The following is a 19,419-nucleotide window of genomic DNA, read 5'->3' as shown; positions in this document are numbered from 1 at the left end:
TCTCCCTCCCCTACCTCCTGTTCTGGATCCTCCTCATCTCCCTCTGTACCTAACTTCGTTCTTTCTCACTTGCTAGAATCAAAGCTAACTAAATAAACAGAACAAATAATAAAAGAAATGGCAAAACAAAATGAAACAAACACCCCCTCACACACACACATACACAAAAATTAAATTCATTTTGGATTGGTCAGCTATTTATAAATTAACCAACCTCTATATTTCTATAGAGCAGAACAAAGTGACACATTAAGATAGTGCTTACAGGAGATTCTCCCTCGTGCAAAGTGTAAGTCCTAAGACCTGTAAGATGTCTGACATTATAGACAGTACCAGACTGACTACATACACACACACACACACACACACACACACACACACACCTGTAACTTCCCCCTCATATGTGGCTACCTAACATCACGACTTTTGCACACTGGGGCCATTGTTAACATAAAGACCATCCTAACACAAGCTGTGAAATCCTGTAACAGCCACTCTGATATACTATAAACATTTATATTAAAATGTATGTAATTAATATATAATATATGATATTTTCCTCTAAACACACTCACCTAAGGTGAAGTTTAGCTTATAAGTAAGAGATTATCAATAAACAATAATAAAACAGGTTAGAGCAAAAAGTATGTGAATATGCTCTTGTTCTTTCACAGTATCTTGCTGATCAATTCTCTCTGTCTCTCTGTCTCTCTGACGTGAGATAAAACCTTTCCCACACGGCAGATAAAGCGAGGCCTAGCACTATCTGGCACCATACACTGTGATCCATTAGAACTGTTTCTGTTCACGATTCCACCCACAAACTTAATGTCATTTATTTTTTATCACGTACTCTTCTCTAGCCTAGTTTAAGGTACAGCAGCACAACCAGCATTAGTCTTTCCTTCTTCACAGTTTATGGGTGAAAAAGGTTTGTTTTTTTTAACCACAGACCTTTGTAACAACTGCACACAATTTTTTCTTTCTGTTTAGTGAGACCTCATCCCTTTTCATCTAAAGGGGGTACTTTGTGGGCTCCCTTAAGCATAATCAGATGGCAAACATTACTACTTTTGAGTTGGGGGCCACTACTAAGTACTATAAGGGCCACTGGAGCACAAGTAATAAGATACTACCAGGGTCAACCTTTCAGACAAGCTGATTGGACACAGCTCCTAAAGGACAAGCAGGCGAAGCAGGGAGCACACGGGAGACTTGTGCGCCAGGAGGAATGGAGCAACACCACCTTGTAATGCTAATGTGAGTAGTAAGCACTCTAAAGATTATGACTTCCTTACTTATAGAGCTTTCATATTTGTGTGCCATAACCAACAGCGACTAGGTCTGCTAATAACGAAGACTCTTAGACATGACTAAAGATGTCAGTTCACTTCAATCAAACACATAGCTGTAGAATACTAGAGCTACATCTACTCTTTACCGACAACAACTTAGTGCTGGAATGAGCAATATAAAATCAAATCTAAAAATACTCAGAATTTTACTATGGGTCACTATGACATGATAGGTCTATTTTTACAAGTACCTGCTGAGTCCTTTGGGTAGAAGCTAGTCTTCCTATATGTGTAGAGAGTTTATCTTATTTTCTTTGACTGCTTTGTCTTTAAGATTTTAATTACATGTACCTTTACAGATACGATACAGATCTATCTTTAATATTAATCATCTCTGATTCATTCTTTTTTTTTAATCCTTTATTTTCAACCTTTTCTTTCTCATATTTTCAGCCACATTTAATTTACTGTAAATTTCTAACATGTTCTTTTATTAAACTTTATATCTTCCTGGTCTTTACACACTTAGGTTTTAAAGTTTCTGACTCAGTTTTTCATTTTTACGTTTCCAAAGCTTAATTAATGATATGAATAAAGGTTATAGTGGGTAGTTTGTTTTTGGTAACTGCTTCTATATTGTTTTTATTGGGAAAAAATGTTTTCAATAGCTAAAATATTTGGTTTTGTTTCTTTTCTGCTTTCTTCTTTATATACCTCAGCAGAAACTTTGATTCGATGAGTAATTTAATACAATTTATATACAGTAAGGGTAAAGACTTGAGATGAATACCTAGACTTTCTATCATAAGCTCTCATGTCTAACCAAAACCAAAAGCAGTACTTAGTGTACACATGCACTAGTATATAGTTTCATATACTAGCGACAGTTTCACCGACAACTTGGCTGAATTTACAATGATCAAGGAAGATCAGAGGAACAGCCCTTGGTGTCTGAGAGGGTGCTTCAAGAGACAACAGAGCCAGCGTGAGAAGACACATTCTGGCTGTGGGTAGCATCATCCCATAAGTGGGAGCCAGACAGAAGAAAGGTTGGGGAAAAGAAAAAGCTAGCCCAGTGTGCCTCCCCTCCCTCCCCAGCCCTAGCCCAGTGTGCCTCCCCTCCCTCCCCAGTCCTGCCTTGCTTCCCTTCCTGTTGCTGGCCCTGAAGGCTGCTTGGCTTTTCCTGCATACATCACCTACTCCTCCTCAGCATGATGGGCCAAACGTTCTGAAACCTGATTCAAAAACCAACTTTTCCTCTCTTGTTCCTGGCTGGTATATGGTCATGGTAACACAAAATTAATTAATATAGCATGTCTTACAATTTTGTGCTACTCTTACTTCTATAGACGCTTAACTTCTCCTTCTTGCTTCCTGTTTTCACCAGGTATCCAAGAGTTACGAGTTAACTCCTTCATTTCCCATAATAGTCCTCTTGATTGGCACATGAGATCGATGCACGTTCTTTGCCAGGGAAGGGTGTCACAGAACCTTGCATGCTTTCTGGGCTAGGCTTGAGCTCCTGGGTTCAAGTGATTCTTCAACCTGAAGCTCCTCTCCCTCTAGCCTTTAATTGGTACCACGAGCAAGCACCACTAAGCTAGTTTCCTATGTACTTTCAAATAACAAGTAATCCAATCTAGCCTAAGACAAAAATCTAAAAAAACATCCTACCCAGTTTGGAGTTTCCTTTCTAAAGAAAAATGAAATTTTTTTGTACTCTCGCCCTTGGGTACCTGGTTTCCTGTTCTCTTCTTGATGTGTAGTTTATACAGTCTTGGCAAAAATCTCTCTAGAGTGTGTCTAAGCTACACTTAGATGTTTTGTTACTTTTTCCCTAATAATATGAAATCTATCTCCTAATTTTGATGATGGCACAGATATGATTAATTGGTTTATCTTATTTTCTAATTAAGTTGCATGGAGTTTTAAAGCCGATTACTCGGTGGAAGTCTTAAAGACTCACTTCAGAGCTATCAATGTCTTTTTACTTGACGGCTTTAGTTTAGTTGAGATGTTCATACATTATCTTTTTCTTTTGTCTTTTCCTGCATTTAAGTATGCACACATGTGCATGCCTGGTGCTCAGAGAGGTCAGAAGAACATGAAACTGGAGTTTGGGGTGGTTATGAGGCCCCTGTGAATGCTGGGAACTGAACATGGGTCCTCTGCAGGAGCAACAAGCGCTTTGGCTTGCGGAGTCATCTCTTCAGCCCTTTCACATGTTCTTTTCTTTAAAGAGGTGAATCGGTGTTTGAGGCTGTCAGATTCCCTGGAAGTGGAGTTTAGACAGTTGTGAGCTGCTATGTCGTTGCTGGGAATCGAACTCAGGACCTCTGGAAGAGCAGCCACTGCTCTTAGCCACTGAGCCATCTCTCCAGCTCCTCACATATTCTTGACTGCTCAGTTTCCTTGGTAAGAAACTGTAGTATAGCATTAATATTAGTCATAAACATATAATGAGCCATGGAAACAACAACTAAGAAATGTAACATAAATAAAAGTAAACAATTGAATTTAGCCTGCACAGAAAATAGCTTCTATTTCTGCATTTGATAATGAGATTTAAAAAAAAAGAGCGAAATCTATTTTAGACAATGCTATGAAAAAGTAAAACAATATTTTTTTCATTTCTCCAAATAGCAGCAAGTCTACATTCATTAAGAGTAAATTTAGTGGGGCTTTTGGTATACATCTGGTATTTCAGTCCCTCATACGGAAGCTAGTTTTGCTACTACTAAAGGCACACCATAGGCTAAGACCAAAAAGACACAAAGGACATAACATTGAGAGAAGTTACATGACCAACTTGTGCACAAAAGCATGTGCTTAGAATTACAGCCTGGGAGGAAGTCAAAAAAACAGTAGAATGAGCTACAGGACAAGTGCTACCAAATAACCTGAGACTTTACCAAATCAGTGAGATTAGCAACACGGAGCCAAACACTGTTGACTCACGAAGACAAAGGTAGATATTAAACAAACAACTTCGTGATATTTTTTATTATGAGCTATTTATCATCAGGTAAGTGACTGAGATATTTTTAAAAAAAAATACATACACCAAAGAATGAAGCAGGTGATGAGAATCTAACTACCCAGGCTAAGGGTTCAGACCAGGCTGAGATTGTTTCACAGATGATTGACCATCCCCCCACACCCCAGGCCCCACCCCCAAACCCAGCAGAGAAGTACCAGTCTCATGCTTTAAAATGGAATAAAGTTAACACGATTTTCAAAAATATGAATAAAATACTAATTTTTCTCATCTCTGCATCTTTAAACTAGTAGTTTCTCTTGCAAGATGACAGAGACTCCAAAATGTATGGACACTATAGGTTATTCACTGTTTTAAATTCTCAAATGAGAATGAAACAGTGTAACCATACTTAGAACCCAGCAAACACTTGCCGAAAGTCATGTAGCTATAAGCAGAATCAAAATGAAACCAGAACAAACAGCCTGATTTCTTGGCTGGAGGCCTTCCTATATTTACTAAAAATATTTAAAAAGTGAGATCAAAGCGTTTATATGAGTGAATGTTATTAATTTAGATCAGAGATTTACACAGAATACTTGCTTAAGCAAAATGTATTCTAGTTTGCATCCAATTCTTCTAATTCTTACTTTTAAAAATGGACGTAGGTACTAAACCAATGAAGGGCAGGAGCAAACAAGAAGAAATCCACATTAAAACCATATATCGAGGTAAAAAAAATTCTGATTTTAGTAGCATGAAATAGCCAGTGTAAAATCAATGTAGAGGCAGTCAATAGAGTATTGTCCTCTGTGTAACAGCTACTAACCCTGTGAGCTGCAATGAAGACTGGCCTGGCGCGATGAGACACGCCCAAGGTGGGAGTAACGGCACAAAGGTTATCGGGGAAACAGGCGCTTTCTGGTTAGATTTACGGCCTCATACTTAGAAGAAAACATGTATGGAACTGTTAACTGACCTAGAACCCAATACTGTGGGCCTCCTAGGCCCCTGCCGATGAGTTAACTGACCTAGGACCTACATTATTCTGCTAAACTGACACAGTATCAAGCTCTCAGTCCTCACCCTAACAGTTTCTCTGTGAAGCGAACAGTTTTTAATGCAGAAACTCACAACTGGCCAAAGCACAGAAATCAAGTGACTGAGGGGACCTCGGAGACCAATGGGACATGTGTATCACTCCCCCTCCATCATGGCTCAGGGAACACAGAAGGAGGATGAAGGTAAGTTCTTCTTGCTGAAGATACCATATGTTTTGGACACAGAATCCAGTGGATCTGAGCCTTATCTAACCTAGAAGCCTCTACTCTGAGAACTAGCTTTCATGCTACCAGAAGTAGCAAGCAGGCTTCCAAGAGGAGGGAAGCCACCAACAGTCCTACCCAGCTATGATGCCTATGAACTAAGACAATGGCTGACATAGCATGATGACCCTAAAGGTGTAATAGTGACATTGGCACAACTGTTCTCTAACTGGACTTAAGGACTTCTCAATAATTGGGAAATCACACCTTGTACTAGAAGTCTAACTAAGTCCTTGAGGCTGGCAGAGTCATGGATCTGGAAGAACCTACAACTACCACTTTTCTAAGCTACCTAACTCCTAAATGCCTTCTAAACATTTATTCTTATTCCCACAGGTTAAGTGTAGCTTTCATGCCTGAAAAAAGATACTTCTCTTTGCAATAGACGGACACCATCATAGAAAACCACAACCAATGAAGACATAAAAAACAAATGAAGGTGTGATGCCCAGCCCCAACTGCCTGACAACACAATTCCTGCAACCTAAGGCTCAGGGAACACAGAGGAAGAAGGGCAGAAAGAGTCAAAGAACCACAGAAGCAGGAGTCCGCTATGAGAATGTGTCTCCTAGAAATGTCACAGATGCTACACCCATGAGTCTCAACAACATGGCTGTCAAACCAAGACCTGTACAAGACAACACCAACAGACATGCTAACTTGGAAAAGGAAAACCTCACAAGGCCCTAAACCTAGACATAGAACTAGAGGCAACTAAGGAATACTGAAAACAGGAGAAATAGTCTCCTCACTGTGAAGCGCCCAACACCCAGGGTTCAGCCTGAAATCATATACAATCAATAACATACAGACAAGACATGTTTTATCTACATATTTAGGAATGAAGGAGAGAGAGCAGGAGGGGAAAGGGAAGAGTTGGAAGAAGGAAAGGGGAGAATGATGTAATTATATTTTAATTAAAAGATATAATTTGAAAATGTTCTTTAAATTCTAACTTCAGATATTAATCATTTATAATATACAGTTCAAATATTCCAAAGTCACAGTGGTACTTCAGAATTATATTTTCTTCAGTAATATGCTTTCTAATGACAGATGTAACTTTTAAGTCAAATACTGAACATCATCTGTAAGAACTGTTTCCTACATCAAAATTTTTCCGTAGTGTTAGAAATGAAAACATTAATAGACTTTGCCTTAGACAGCTAATGAAACACTTTTTCATTATCTTCCTGGGAAGCCATTAGTTCCTATTTTGTTGGTTTTGTTAAACATGTTATAGGTATGTGACCTTAAGAGTCGGAGTTACACATTCTAAGACTATTTTCAATAAATAAGTCCAGACAAGCCAACATGCAGGTTTTTTATTTAATCCTACAATCATACATGGCAATATTTTTTGAACCTTTGACTTTTAACAAGTGCCGGTGACCAGCCCAGCACCCAGAGTAGACTGAGGCAGGCAGCAATAGGTGGTGTTGGTGATTATAGGGGCAAAAGCTGCAACTGCAGGGTGAAAGTTGCTTACTATCTGGCAATTTTTCTCTTTCTTTAACTCTTGCTCTTCTAAGGCCACTGGCTTGTGGTAATTAACTTCTGCTCCTAGCGGGCAAAGGATTAAGAAAAAAAAAAAAGATTAAGTTACTTGGCTCTTTCTCTGGCCAAGGGAGAGGCTCAGAGTTTGTTAACTCTTCATGAACCAGAGAGAAAAGAGAAAAAGAAGAGAGAAAGGACAAGAAAAAGAGTCAGGCATGCAAAAAAATAATAACAATAAAAAATAAAAACCAAAACCAAAACAAACCAAAACCACTCACTCACTCTGGATGAAGCAGAAAGAAGAAGCTCCAACAAACCTTTATTTCTGTTCTCAATACCTATACTTTCTCTAAAAATTACCTCATATGACTATCAGAACCATCACAATGGGATAATTGATTACATGATTTCCTAAACATTCTTATATTCAATAAGTTCATAGGAAGTTAAGGCAATAGTTCACATCGTAAGGCTTAAGGAATTATAACAGCAATGTTTACATGTCCTTCTATTAAGACTAGTATCTGACTAAGCGTTCATTATCTATCTTCTAGATCCATAAGTTCATTATAAGCTTAAAGCAGTAATTTTTATGGCACAAGTTAGCCCAGTTTTATCAAGAGACAAATCATCTGCCTTGTGTCTTATTAGTTTTGAAGTTCTGTATAGACAAACTAGTTCCATTTATTTTTCTGTCCTTGCACCTATAAAACATTGTCCATCCCCAGTTTATAACTTGTAGTTACCAGATAGTGACCTCTCTCTTAATCTAGAAGGAATGTTTTCCTTGATGGTAAATTTGTTCTAAGCCTACTTTCTTATCCTAGAATAATTAGCCTGTGACACATGATTACAGAGCTCCATTTGCAACTTTTATTCTATTAGGAGCTTGATATTGTATCAACTTAGTAATCCTATAAAATCATTATCAGGAATAATGAAACCATAAATTTGTCTACACAGCATTACTATATGAAAGTACATCTTCACACTGATTCTGCAGGAAATCTGCCCAATAGGGTGGGGCAATGCCCAGGAGTCATTAGGCTATGTAATAATGACAGGAGAGGCATATCAGCAGTGAGAAGCAATCCTGGGATGAAGTCTCTGAGGACCCTGCATCTCAGAGCTCACCTATCACACCCATGCCAAAAGGTAGACCATCTCCAGAAAACTCATTTGCCTGCCTTAGCCTTTCCTAGATGGCTTCTGACAAACAAGGGCTTTAACCTTTGCTTCCCTTAGCCACTTTCCTTACTCAACTCTGGCCTTTCATGCTTTCCGGAGGAAGACTCATACTTTCCAGAGGTTGCCAAGGAAACCATCTTTATATTTTTCAGTTTCTAAAGCTAATGGTTTTCTTTAAAAATTCTTTTTTCCACCCCCAAGGAAAACATAGAGAAAAAGAAAAAAAAATGAACTGACAATGGGAAGCAAGCGAAGGTTATAACAGTACAACTCTTCAACAACAAGAAGAAAGACTGATCCTCAGTTTCCTTAGAGAAGTCCATTATTATGTAAAGCTGCCTACATAAGCACTTATAAAATCAGGTCACCATGTTCTTTCTAGTTCCTAGACCAGCGCTATTCAAAAGAACTTCCTATGGTTATGGCAATCTTTTACACCTGTGAACTTCCCAAGCCGTCAGCTGGCAGGCTACTGAAAAACAGGAAGCTCATTTGAAGTTTTGCTTACTTTCACTAAGCATGAATAGCCATGTGCCCACTGTGGTGGCAGCATAGAAGTCGACATTTTTTTCTTTACCGTCTTGAGCACTGTACAAATACTCTCATTGAGTAACCTCTCTATTAGACAGACAATTACAGTATCAACAGGAAAGGCAACTGAAACTCAACTTTAAAGGATACTTTAGAGTATGAATCTGAAATGCCCTACAGCCTCGTGTGTGGATGCTGCCTGGCCACCAGCTGGCAACGCTATGGGGAGATGTGGAAACTACTAGAGTCAGTGCTACCCAAAGGGGTCAATTATGAAGGGCTTCCTTTAAAGGTCCCCAGTGCCTTCCTTTCTCTACCCCTTGGTTGTTAGTCAGTGAACAACTCTGCCCTTGTCACTACCTGCCAGGATGGACTGACACAGGGAACCAATACAAGTCTTTCTTCCTCTAAGTTGTTCTTGTCACAGTGAATACAGGATAACTTCAAAATGTGCTCTTTTTGATGAGGTAGGAGCATGGCTGTGATCGATTAATTTACATTTTCCAGGCAGTTTAATAAAAACTAAAGTAAGAAAGATCACATCTAAGGCTTGAAATTGAAACCGTAACAATATATTGTTTTCCGAACTCTTCAAAGGCTACCCAGTCAGTCCATGAGGAGAATAGAATAACCAAATACAAATATAAAACGGAGTAGGATTATGGAAACAACTGAAGATCATTTTATACATTTAACTCAAATTCACTCACTATGATAAGACAGAAATTACTGTGAGTAGAAATCTGTTATATCTAATGTAATCATGTACTGTGATAGTCAATGAATTACATGATTTCTCTTTAGAATTATTTACTAGACACTGAACATCAAGCATGGCCCTAGGTTTTGAGAAATGTCTGTTATGACTGCTGAGGGCTCTTTCTAATTTAATCTATATATAAATATACAATCTTACAATAAAATTCTTCCAAAAGCTAAAAGAGAAGTGCTAAGAAGAACAATGGTAAGTATTTCAAGCTCCCTTTAGTTTCTCCTGTCTCCTCCTTACACAGAAACAGTTTAGTCTCTTATTTTTTGCCCTGTTATAAAAGCACTAATGTGGGTGTTGTAGGGAAAAGCCATAATGGCTCCTCTGTGGGGCTGGTATAAATGTCACCACCACCAATCAACTTCTCTTTTCTCTGCCTATCAGTTGGACTTTGAGTACTTTCGGGTGGAGGGTGGGTAGGCGGACAGAACACTCCAAACAATTTCAGCATTCAAGAAAGAGATTCAAATGAATACAAACTGTATGAGTTCAAGTTATGTGCCTGACTATATACCGATTTCTAAACAATGCGGAGTTGATCCGTTCTTGGTCTGGAAATTTGAATAAACAATGAAACTTACTATTTTGCGCCAAGGCTTGAAGCAGACAATCCAAGCATCCTTCCAAACTGCCCTCTGTCCTGTCAGCAGCCGTTATCTTCAGCTTCTTTAAAGTGTCACTGAGATTATCTGTTAACAAAGAGAGAAAATCAGAACCACGGTAGAAGGCAAACAGTTGCAACTAGTGTGCAAAGTTCCCACTGGGCAGAACTAGCCTCCAAATATACTCCAAGTCACCCTGGATGCGGCACAGATGACTTACTGCAAAAGTTTAAAATAAAAACTGACCATTTAAGTCAAATATGAAGTAGCAACTCCGTTTATAAGACATCATGAATATTACTATCAATGACTCTTTTCCAATATTCTTATGCCTTACTGAAGAAACCAAATAAATAAATGTGAGAAAATTATTCATAAAAGCAGTTTGACAAATTACATTTGCTTTCCTATTTTCCTTCTATAATTTTACATTTACTTATTGATGGAGGGAAGGAGGGGAGAAGAGAGGGTGAGAGAGAGAGAAAGAGAGAGAAAGAGAGAGAGGGAGAGAGAGGGAGAGAGAGGGAGAGAGAGGGAGAGAGGGAGAGAGGGAGAGAGAGAGAGAACACACAAGTCCACTCCATGCTAGGCACCTGTGTGGCCTTGAAGAGGTAAGTTTTCTCCTCCTTCTACCTTACACCTTACAGACTCAGGTTGTCAGGGTCAGAGGCCAGCACCAGTAACTCACTAGCTCTGTACCCTTGTAACAGAAATGAAGGTTTAGAAAAGTTTCAACAATTTCAAATAATGTTAAATGTGATACAAAGCCTATGTTATCACTACCATTTGAAAAAATGCTTCATAGAGTATTTACTGATTGCTTTAAGAAGCAAAACATTCTGAGTCAGAATCTCATGCTCTGTATCCAATTCTAAGTTGACTGTCCTAGACCATGGAATCTCAGACTTACCAAAGAACTTGTTTTCAGTATTTTTATTCAAAATACAAATATAAGAACCAAGAGGTTTAATGTTTTATTTTGTAAGTAATCGAAACACACACTTTAAATGAAAACAATAGTAGTATAAAAAACCAGAACTACAAAGAGTGGCATTGTCTTTATAGACTCCGTGTGCGGCTCATCAGAGGATGGCAGAGCCACCGTATCTCCTATTCAGTCTTTTACAGTGTGCTGTTTAGACTGAATAGTTGCAGAAAAGACTGTTCTTGTATGTATAGTTGAAAAGCTAGTACTTTATGCCCCTTTCAGATAACTGTGGATATGCTTGAAAGTATACTCAAGTTGTATTTCTTCAACAGCTGCCGTGTAAAATCAGAACCTATATACTTGATCATTTCCAACTATTATATTAAAATCTGTTGGTCTCCTGCCCATTAAATCTTTCATGTACACAAGCTGCATTAGTCATTTAAAAGCATTAGTCACTGAGCTTTTCTCCAAATGCTCACAGACTTTACTATTTCAAATTATTAAATTTATTACACCACCACCAATCTTATTGTTAAGCAAGTATATTAAATATTGGGAAGCTATCAATGTATCAAATGTGATTTAAGTTTCCCAAGGATTTAATTTTACCAACAACAAATATAGCTAAGTTTTTTTTTCCCTCCCTCCTTTAAGTGACAAACTATCAGTGAGAAAGTAGACACATTAAAGACAGTCAAGTCTTTTCTAGTTCAGAGAAGGAGCCAGGGCCTCCGCAGAGTGACAGGGGCTTCCGACAACACCACTGTTCACGACAAATGAGCCTTACGTGAAGCTCGTTTCCTCTTATAGAACTTCTAAAATATACCCTAAAAGGCTGCTTTTAATAAATGTTTTCCTAGGGCAGGAGAGACTGCACTGCATCAAGAGTTAACAGCACTGGTTGCTCTTGCAGAGGACCCAGGTTTGGTTCCCAGCACCCACATGGCAGCTCACAAATGCCTGTAACTCCAGCCCCAGGGCATCTAAATCCCTCTTCTGGCCCCCACAGGCTCTAGGAATACATAAGGGACACAGACATACATGCAGACAAAACACCCATACACATAAGATGATAAAAACCTACTCTATCATGAACGTCCTTAAAGTTTTTCTAAGGCTTATAAAATTCACTGGTAAAGACTGTAATACTGATACAATCTGACTAATGTATACTAAAACATCAGCAGTCTTTCTTAATTCATAACTGCCTATGCATCTTCTACTACTCAGCTAAGTCTCTAACTCAACGGCATACATTTTCACCAAGTTTTATACATGGCAAGTTTATGGCAATTCTAGATATGGAACCCCTATTTTAAAGAGAAAGATGATGTGGTCTATGCGAAAGATTGCTATTTCATAACTATAAGTTTTGCTACTCTTATGAATCATAATTTAAATATCTGATATGCGACCCCTAGAAGGGTTGAGATCCAGAGGGTGAGAACTGCTGCTCTGGCTAATGACCAGATTTTCTTTTGACCTGTACGTTCTACTGCTCCCCTAATACTAAGCAAGCACTTAGAGGTCGTTATATTAGATTATACTAGAGAATACTTTAAAAATAAGTCTCGAAGTATAACAACTCTACTCCGAGTAAAAACAGGGCTTCTGTTTTCTTTTGTTTGGAGTTCTAAGTAGCCCTAGGTATCCTTGACCTTACAATGTAGCCCAGACTGCCACTTAGATAAGGAAGGTCCCCTTGCCTCTGTCTCCTAGTGCTAGGATTAAAGGCATGCACCACTGTGCCTACCCAGAAAAATCGGGTTTAAAGAAACAGCTCAAAATAACACAACAAAGCCGTGCAGTGCGCTGTAAGAGTCACCCAGTAAACATTGATTTGCTGATTTAACTGATCATGACTACAAATACCACTATTCCTGCCTTCAATCCAGTCTGCTACATATTTTACAATCGGAAAAAAACTAAGTAATCCAAAACTAAATACACAGCTTTCTCTCTAAATGTATTCTCCCAACCTGCTCTGTACAGATCCCTGGCTGCCCAACTCCACAGACAATTGCCATGGGCACCTATGTCCTCTTGATGACAAGAGGACATTCATTTTGTGTTCCCTGACATGCTTGACATTCCTCTCATCAAGTTCCATTGTGCATGTCATCATGACCGCAGAGGCCATCTCTTGCCATCATCACCTCAGAGGCCATCCCTGCCCTTCATCACCTCAGAGCTCATCCCTGCCCATCATCACCTCAGAGGCCATCCCTGACCATCATCACCTCAGATCATCATCCCTGCCCAGGCTTATGTCTTCTCCCTGCAGGGTCCTTTTTAAAAAATGCCCCACCTCACAGCCTTCTCAACTGTTAACACATACTCTCCAGTACACTGGACCAGCACCTTCTTTGTTAGTTAATACACAACACTTGTCAGTCAGCATAAGCTTCCAGAAAGCTATCTAGTTACTGACTTCTGTCTCAAACACTTAAAAGTTAGTGTACCAAGAGGAAAGGAAAGGTTAATGATGCTAGCAAGCACTTGTTATATAGTCCGCATTATCAGAAATAAAACATAGCATCTTACATTTTAAAACCAGAAGAGAGCAACAAGGCCAATTTAAGAATTTGGGGGTTTGAGCTTCTTAACATTTATTTTATTTTAATTATATGCGGGTGCATGCATGCAGGTTTGGGACGCTGCTGAAGGCCAGAACAGGGAGTCAGATCTCTGGGAACTGGAGGGACAGATGGTGTGAGCCACTAGATGCTGGGAACTGAACTCAGGTCCTCTGCAAGAACAGTAAGCACTCTTCAGCACTGAAACTCTCAAGCATCTTGTTTTACTTTGTTGAGCTAGGTCACATGTTGGTACAGAATTCAACCTTCCTGCCTCCGACAACCAAATCTTGGTTATAGGTACGCATTACCAATTCCGACACAATTTAAGCATCTGAAGTCATAAAGTAACGAACTCCTCATAGTACAGTCCACTTGTTTAAGAACTCCTGTTAAGGCCAGGTATAGTGGTGAATGCCTTCAATCCCAGCACTTGGGAGATAGAGGGAGACGGATCTCGGAGTTCTAGGCCAGCCTGGTCTACATGAAGAGTTCCAGGACAGCCTGGGTTATATAGAGAGGCTCTGTCAAACAAACAAACAATTCTAATTAATTAAAAAAAAAAAACAGTCTCTCTATTGAAATAACTATTGTCCTATAGTGATGTGAAAATATTTTAGGAAAAACTCGCTAAACCCTTCATTCAGAGCACTGGTTCTCAACCTAGGGTTTTAACCCAGTGCTGTATCAGATATCCTGCATATCCGATATTCACATTACAACTTGTAACAGTTGCAAAATCACAGTTATGAAGTAGCAACAAAACAATTTTATGGTTGGGAGTCGCCACCACATGAGGAACTGTATTAAAGGTCGCAGCACTGGGAAGGTTGAGAACCACTACTCCTGAGGTAGCTCAAGCTAAGCTAGATTTCAGCACTTTAAATAAATTGAGGTCAATACTTAAAGAAATTTTATTGTGAATCCATTTATAAAACAGTGTTAAAATGTTTCCCATCATGATTTAAGTAACGATTACATGAGCACATTTGTCAAAACTCACCAATAGTAATTTAAAAACTGTATATCTGAGGACATGTGAGTTATCTCTTAATTTTACAAGCACATATTGGAAAATAAAATGATTAGGCCAACAACTTTTTTCCTACTGGCCTCGAGCTTCCTAACGGAGCATTATCTATCACGGTGACACCTCCAGCCTTCTCTGCCTCCTCACTTGGCAGCTACCTTCACCCTTGTCGCTCCCCGGACAGGAATAACGGATGCGGTTAATATACTGAGAAGAGCCAGGAGCAGTGCTATACACCGTAGGCCCAGCTAACTGGGAGGCTAAGAGGAAAGGCTCATGTGAGCCCGGGAGTTCAAGCCATCAGCCCTAACAATAGAGTTCAATTCAACAGCTAGTTACCGAGCCAGAGGAGAGGACATGTACACTTCGGCCTCTTTTGTGGTCTTTTTGTTTGGTTTTTTTCTTCTATTTTTCAAAACAGGATTTCTCTGTGTAACAGCCTGGGCTGTCTTGGAACTCTGTAGACCAGGATGGCCCTGAACTCAGAGATCTATCTGCCTCTGGTCCTCCTGCATGCTGGAATTAAAGGTGACTCCACAACCACCCAGTTTATTTCTTACGGTAAGAAATCTCAGGTGTGAATCCTTACCATACAAACTATTGCTGGTGTAAATCTCAATTTCATATTTGATAATTTACATGATGAAATTGTTCAGAAAAAATGTCTCAACCTCCTTCTGCTGATAAAGTACTACAGTAAGAAAGAAATGGAAAATCCTCTTCAGTAAAAAGAAGTATTCTTAAAATTTTTGTTTTGCAGAAATCAAACTCAAGGCTGTGTATACACGAAGTAACTGTTCTGACACTTAGTTATACCTCTGCTTGAAGAAGTATTAATAGCAAAGTATTTCCTCCCAAAATATCTCTTTCATATAAGACAGAGTATGACTTATCCAATGAAAAGAAAGCACATACCTGATAGTTAAAAAGTGATAAGCCTGAGCAAATGTTACTGCTTCAGAATGGCCATTCTAATGGTGCAGACATTCACTGAGATGCAGTTTGGGACTAGGCAAGATTCTGAGTAGCTTCCTTTACAAAGCCATGTGATATTTAAAAACAAGATAGTTCCACATCAAAGGTCAGGACAAGAACTCAAGTAGTGCAGGAACCTGGAGGCAGGAGCTGATGCGAAGACCATGGAGGGTGCTGCTTACTGGCTTGCTCTCCTCATGGCTTGCTCAGCCTGCTGTCTTGTAGACCCAGGACCACCAGTCCAGCAATGGCACCACCCACAATGGGCTGGGCCCTCCTACACCAATCACTAATTAAGAAAATGCCCTATAGACTTGCCTATAGCCTGATCTTTTGGGAGCATTTTCTCAATTGAGACTCCCCCTTCTCTGATGACTCTAGCTTGTGTTAAGGTGACAGGAAACTAGCCAGTACACACTCCTAACACCACTGCAATCCTCCAAGAGTCGGATGGGAAAGATAAGTAAGCAAACTGCAAAGTAGGAACTTTTGTAACGGCAAGCTGGAAAGTTAGTAAAAAATCTTTTTTCTATATCTACTACAGATGTCTATTGTCAAAAAATTAATAAGCTGTTTCATTTAGTGAAAACTCCAAATTAAAGTTCATAAATTATACCCTTATTTTCGTTTATGCTGTGGCACATAAATACCTATTCATGTGCATGTGTTTGCTCCCGATATGGTCTACAGGCAGTAATAACACCAAAACCCTGTGGCCATTCACCACTTATCCACTTTAATGGTTAATCTTGATTGTCAACTTAGGGGGATTTAAAATCATCTGGATCCAAGGTTTTGTCTCGAGTGTGTTTCTACAAAGGTTTAACTAAGATTCAACGTGAACGTGAGTAACACTAACCCAAGGGCTGGAGTCTAGGTCCAAATGAAAGAGAGGAAGCCAGTCAGCCATGAGGCTTGAGTTCCAGGCCAGCCAGGGCTATGGAGAAACCCTGTCTCAAAAAATAACACTAAAGGGGGGGGTGGGGGGGGGTGGGGGGCGGGGAGGTGAGCATTAACATTCATTCACCCCACCCTGCTACCTCCAGCTCTCAATGCCATTCAATGATGGGCTGTGCTCTCAAACTGGGGTCAAAGCACACTGTCTTCTCAGGCTGCTCTCTGTCAGGTGTCTGAGGACAGTCAGAGACTAGCGCATCTGTAATTTTTCTCCAAGGTAGAGCTCCTTCATTCTTAAACTATCTGTAATTGCTACCTCCTACCAATTATCCCCTTCACCTCAAGGCTACGATTCTATTCAACATAAGACTTCAGATGAAGTTAGTCTACTTCTAAACAGTTTGAACATCATGGCAAGTGATCAGACTCTGAAACTCAAGTAACTTTCTAAGTAAACTGATTCAGCAAACCATTTTTTGTAGAAATTCACACAGTTCCAATCTTGCATTTTTTTCATTTCTCTAGTTTTATATTCTTGTGTACAGAAAACTCTTATTATATCTTTATTAGATGGACCATTTGAACATCTTCACATTACTCTCCCAAGTGAAATGTAGTCTGAAGTGGAAACTTAAGGGTTCGCTGGAAAGTCGGTCGGATGGTGTTTTGCTGGGGCAAGCATGTGAAGAAATGTTTTGTTAAAGTGGACACAGGTGTGAAAGGCTAAGGCGGACTCGTGAAGGAACGTTTCACTGAAGCAGACACAGGAGAGGATGTTCTGCTAAAGCAAACACATAAAAGGACAGGTGATGAAAGCTTCTTTGCTAACAACACATGTATTGATCTGCCTTACATTGCATAATTGAGCTCCATTTGTCAGGACTCTACACTCGGGCTGACTGGATGCACGTGCTGAGGCACAGCACATGGAGAACATGGATGTTTGGGGGGTATGAACAGGACTCCATGCAGTGATGGAAAGAGAGCTTGGCTTGCTGGTACAGCTAGCTGTGCAAAGCTTATGGGGCTCAAGTCTGCGCTGATTTTTGCTTCCCTGAGTAAGACACAGCTGAAAACCTCTGATGTTCCTTTTGGTCCCTCCTGCTGACTGGAGCCAAGGCAGAGGCCTGGCTGTCTTTCCTAAGTCATGTCACCACTATTCCTAACCTGACTCTACCAAACTGGACAGCTGGTGTATCCGTGAGGTGATCGCGAGTGGGTCGAGCTGCCGTTGCCTGCTAACCAGTGAAGTGAACTGCTGATTTCCAGACAACACAGATGGGAGTTGCTACAAAGAACCTTTCTAAACAGGTCCACTTCCTTTCTTTTCTACTACCTCTGGTGGGTGGTGGGCTACAAGGGAGGTTAAAGTGTTTAAGAACCATCATTAAAAATAAGGTTTGAAAAAAGAAGTTACAGTAATAGATCCTGACAGCCTGACATTACTTTTCCCACCACCTTTACTTATATTTTGCTACAAATTATGATGTAAATTGCCTCGACTAAGAAATGCTTTTCTTATGAAAAAATAATGACTTCAATCACTGTGGAGTTGCTCCTCTTGTTATTGTGGAAGGCTGATACAAAAGGTTCTTAGCAATCTTCTAACAAAAAAACATTCTGAGCAATGTCCCTCCCTTTCTTTGTCATGCTTTGACAAAGGGCTTTGAGGTCAAGCTTCTCTGAGTAAATGCTCCACCACTGAGTTACAACCCGGGCCTTACTCATCAGAAAGGAAGAGTCTATTTCAGTTGAAGGAGAAATACTGCTGTCTTACTAAGTTGAGGGGCAAGAGTGACACTAATCCTCATGACTTCAATACTAAACTTTAATACGTAAGAGCATGGCAGTTAAATTTTATTTCACACACACCAAAAGAGTTCAAGATCCATTTTTACAAGATCCTGTTTTACAGCTGTCAAATATGGTTTTAGCATCCAGCATGATACAAATTACAAATTAATAACTGTCTTTTGTATTTATTCACAGAGCAAGTCACAGAAAGATCCAGGCTTAATGCTTTAAGAACTGAACAAGAAAAATATTGGGCTAATATCTTCTCCACAGGCTTATAAGTGGAAAGATTTACTACACTTCCATATCAAATAGTGGCCAAGACCCAAGATATTATAAGGCACTGAAGAAAAATCAATGCAGATAAATGAACAAAGCTTCATACCATGCTAAAATTTTTAAAAGAAAGCCAAGAAGCATATTGGAACAATGTTTGTGGGATGGAACCTGCCATTTCCAAATTTCTGTGAACTGCTGAAACGACCTCTAAACACAGGGGAGAAGTTCTAGGATACAAGATAGAAGAGGCATACTTCCAAACTGTAAACTGTCAAGATAGCTTTCACAACACAGAGCTGTGTAAACACAAAAGTAAAACAACCACTTGAAACATATCCACCCTGTTTCAGTTCCTTACACCTAGGATGCCTGTAAGGCCACCTGCGACCTCGAAATGCCAGCATTCTTTCAGTGGGATTCAGTAGTTGACTCTATTATTCTGTGCCCTATCCAAGACTCCATTTTTTTTCTTTACTCTCACACTTCACTTAGCTCCGCAAGTTAGCACAGAGGTTAAGACTTGAGACCAAGGCTGACAGCACCAACTCCTTCAGCATCAACTCAAGTGCATGTTGAAGATGCGTTGTTGATTCCTAGCACTTAAGGTTCAGGTGCAACCAATATCCTACCTCCAAGTTCCGCCCCAGATTCTAGGATGTGTCTGACAGTAATGGAAAGATTCAGAGAAACCCTGAAGTCTACATGAAAATGGAAGGCATGACTGATTAAAACACTTAGTAGATCACATGTTGA

At 39.6% G+C, this 19,419-nt stretch overlaps 1 protein-coding gene across 6 annotated transcripts in view; it reads right to left on the bottom strand.

Moving 5' to 3' along the window:
* Rap1gds1 (Rap1 GTPase-GDP dissociation stimulator 1) overlaps window positions 1–19,419 on the bottom strand; it is a 132,787-nt gene that overhangs the window by 100,407 nt on the left and 12,961 nt on the right. For all 6 annotated transcript variants that reach the window (XM_028760442.1, XM_028760443.1, XM_028760445.1 and 3 more), the window contains exon 2: window positions 10,164–10,271. In XM_028760442.1, the coding sequence (XP_028616275.1) occupies window positions 10,164–10,271 (108 nt within the window). The remainder of the gene's footprint in view (window positions 1–10,163; window positions 10,272–19,419) is intronic.

This window comes from Grammomys surdaster, unplaced genomic scaffold (assembly GCF_004785775.1).
Source record: "Grammomys surdaster isolate TR1022 unplaced genomic scaffold, NIH_TR_1.0 126531, whole genome shotgun sequence".
NCBI classification, from domain to species: domain Eukaryota; kingdom Metazoa; phylum Chordata; class Mammalia; order Rodentia; family Muridae; genus Grammomys; species Grammomys surdaster.
The sequence above is the reverse complement of the archived record's forward strand: the minus strand, read 5'-3'. Positions and strand labels throughout refer to the sequence as shown.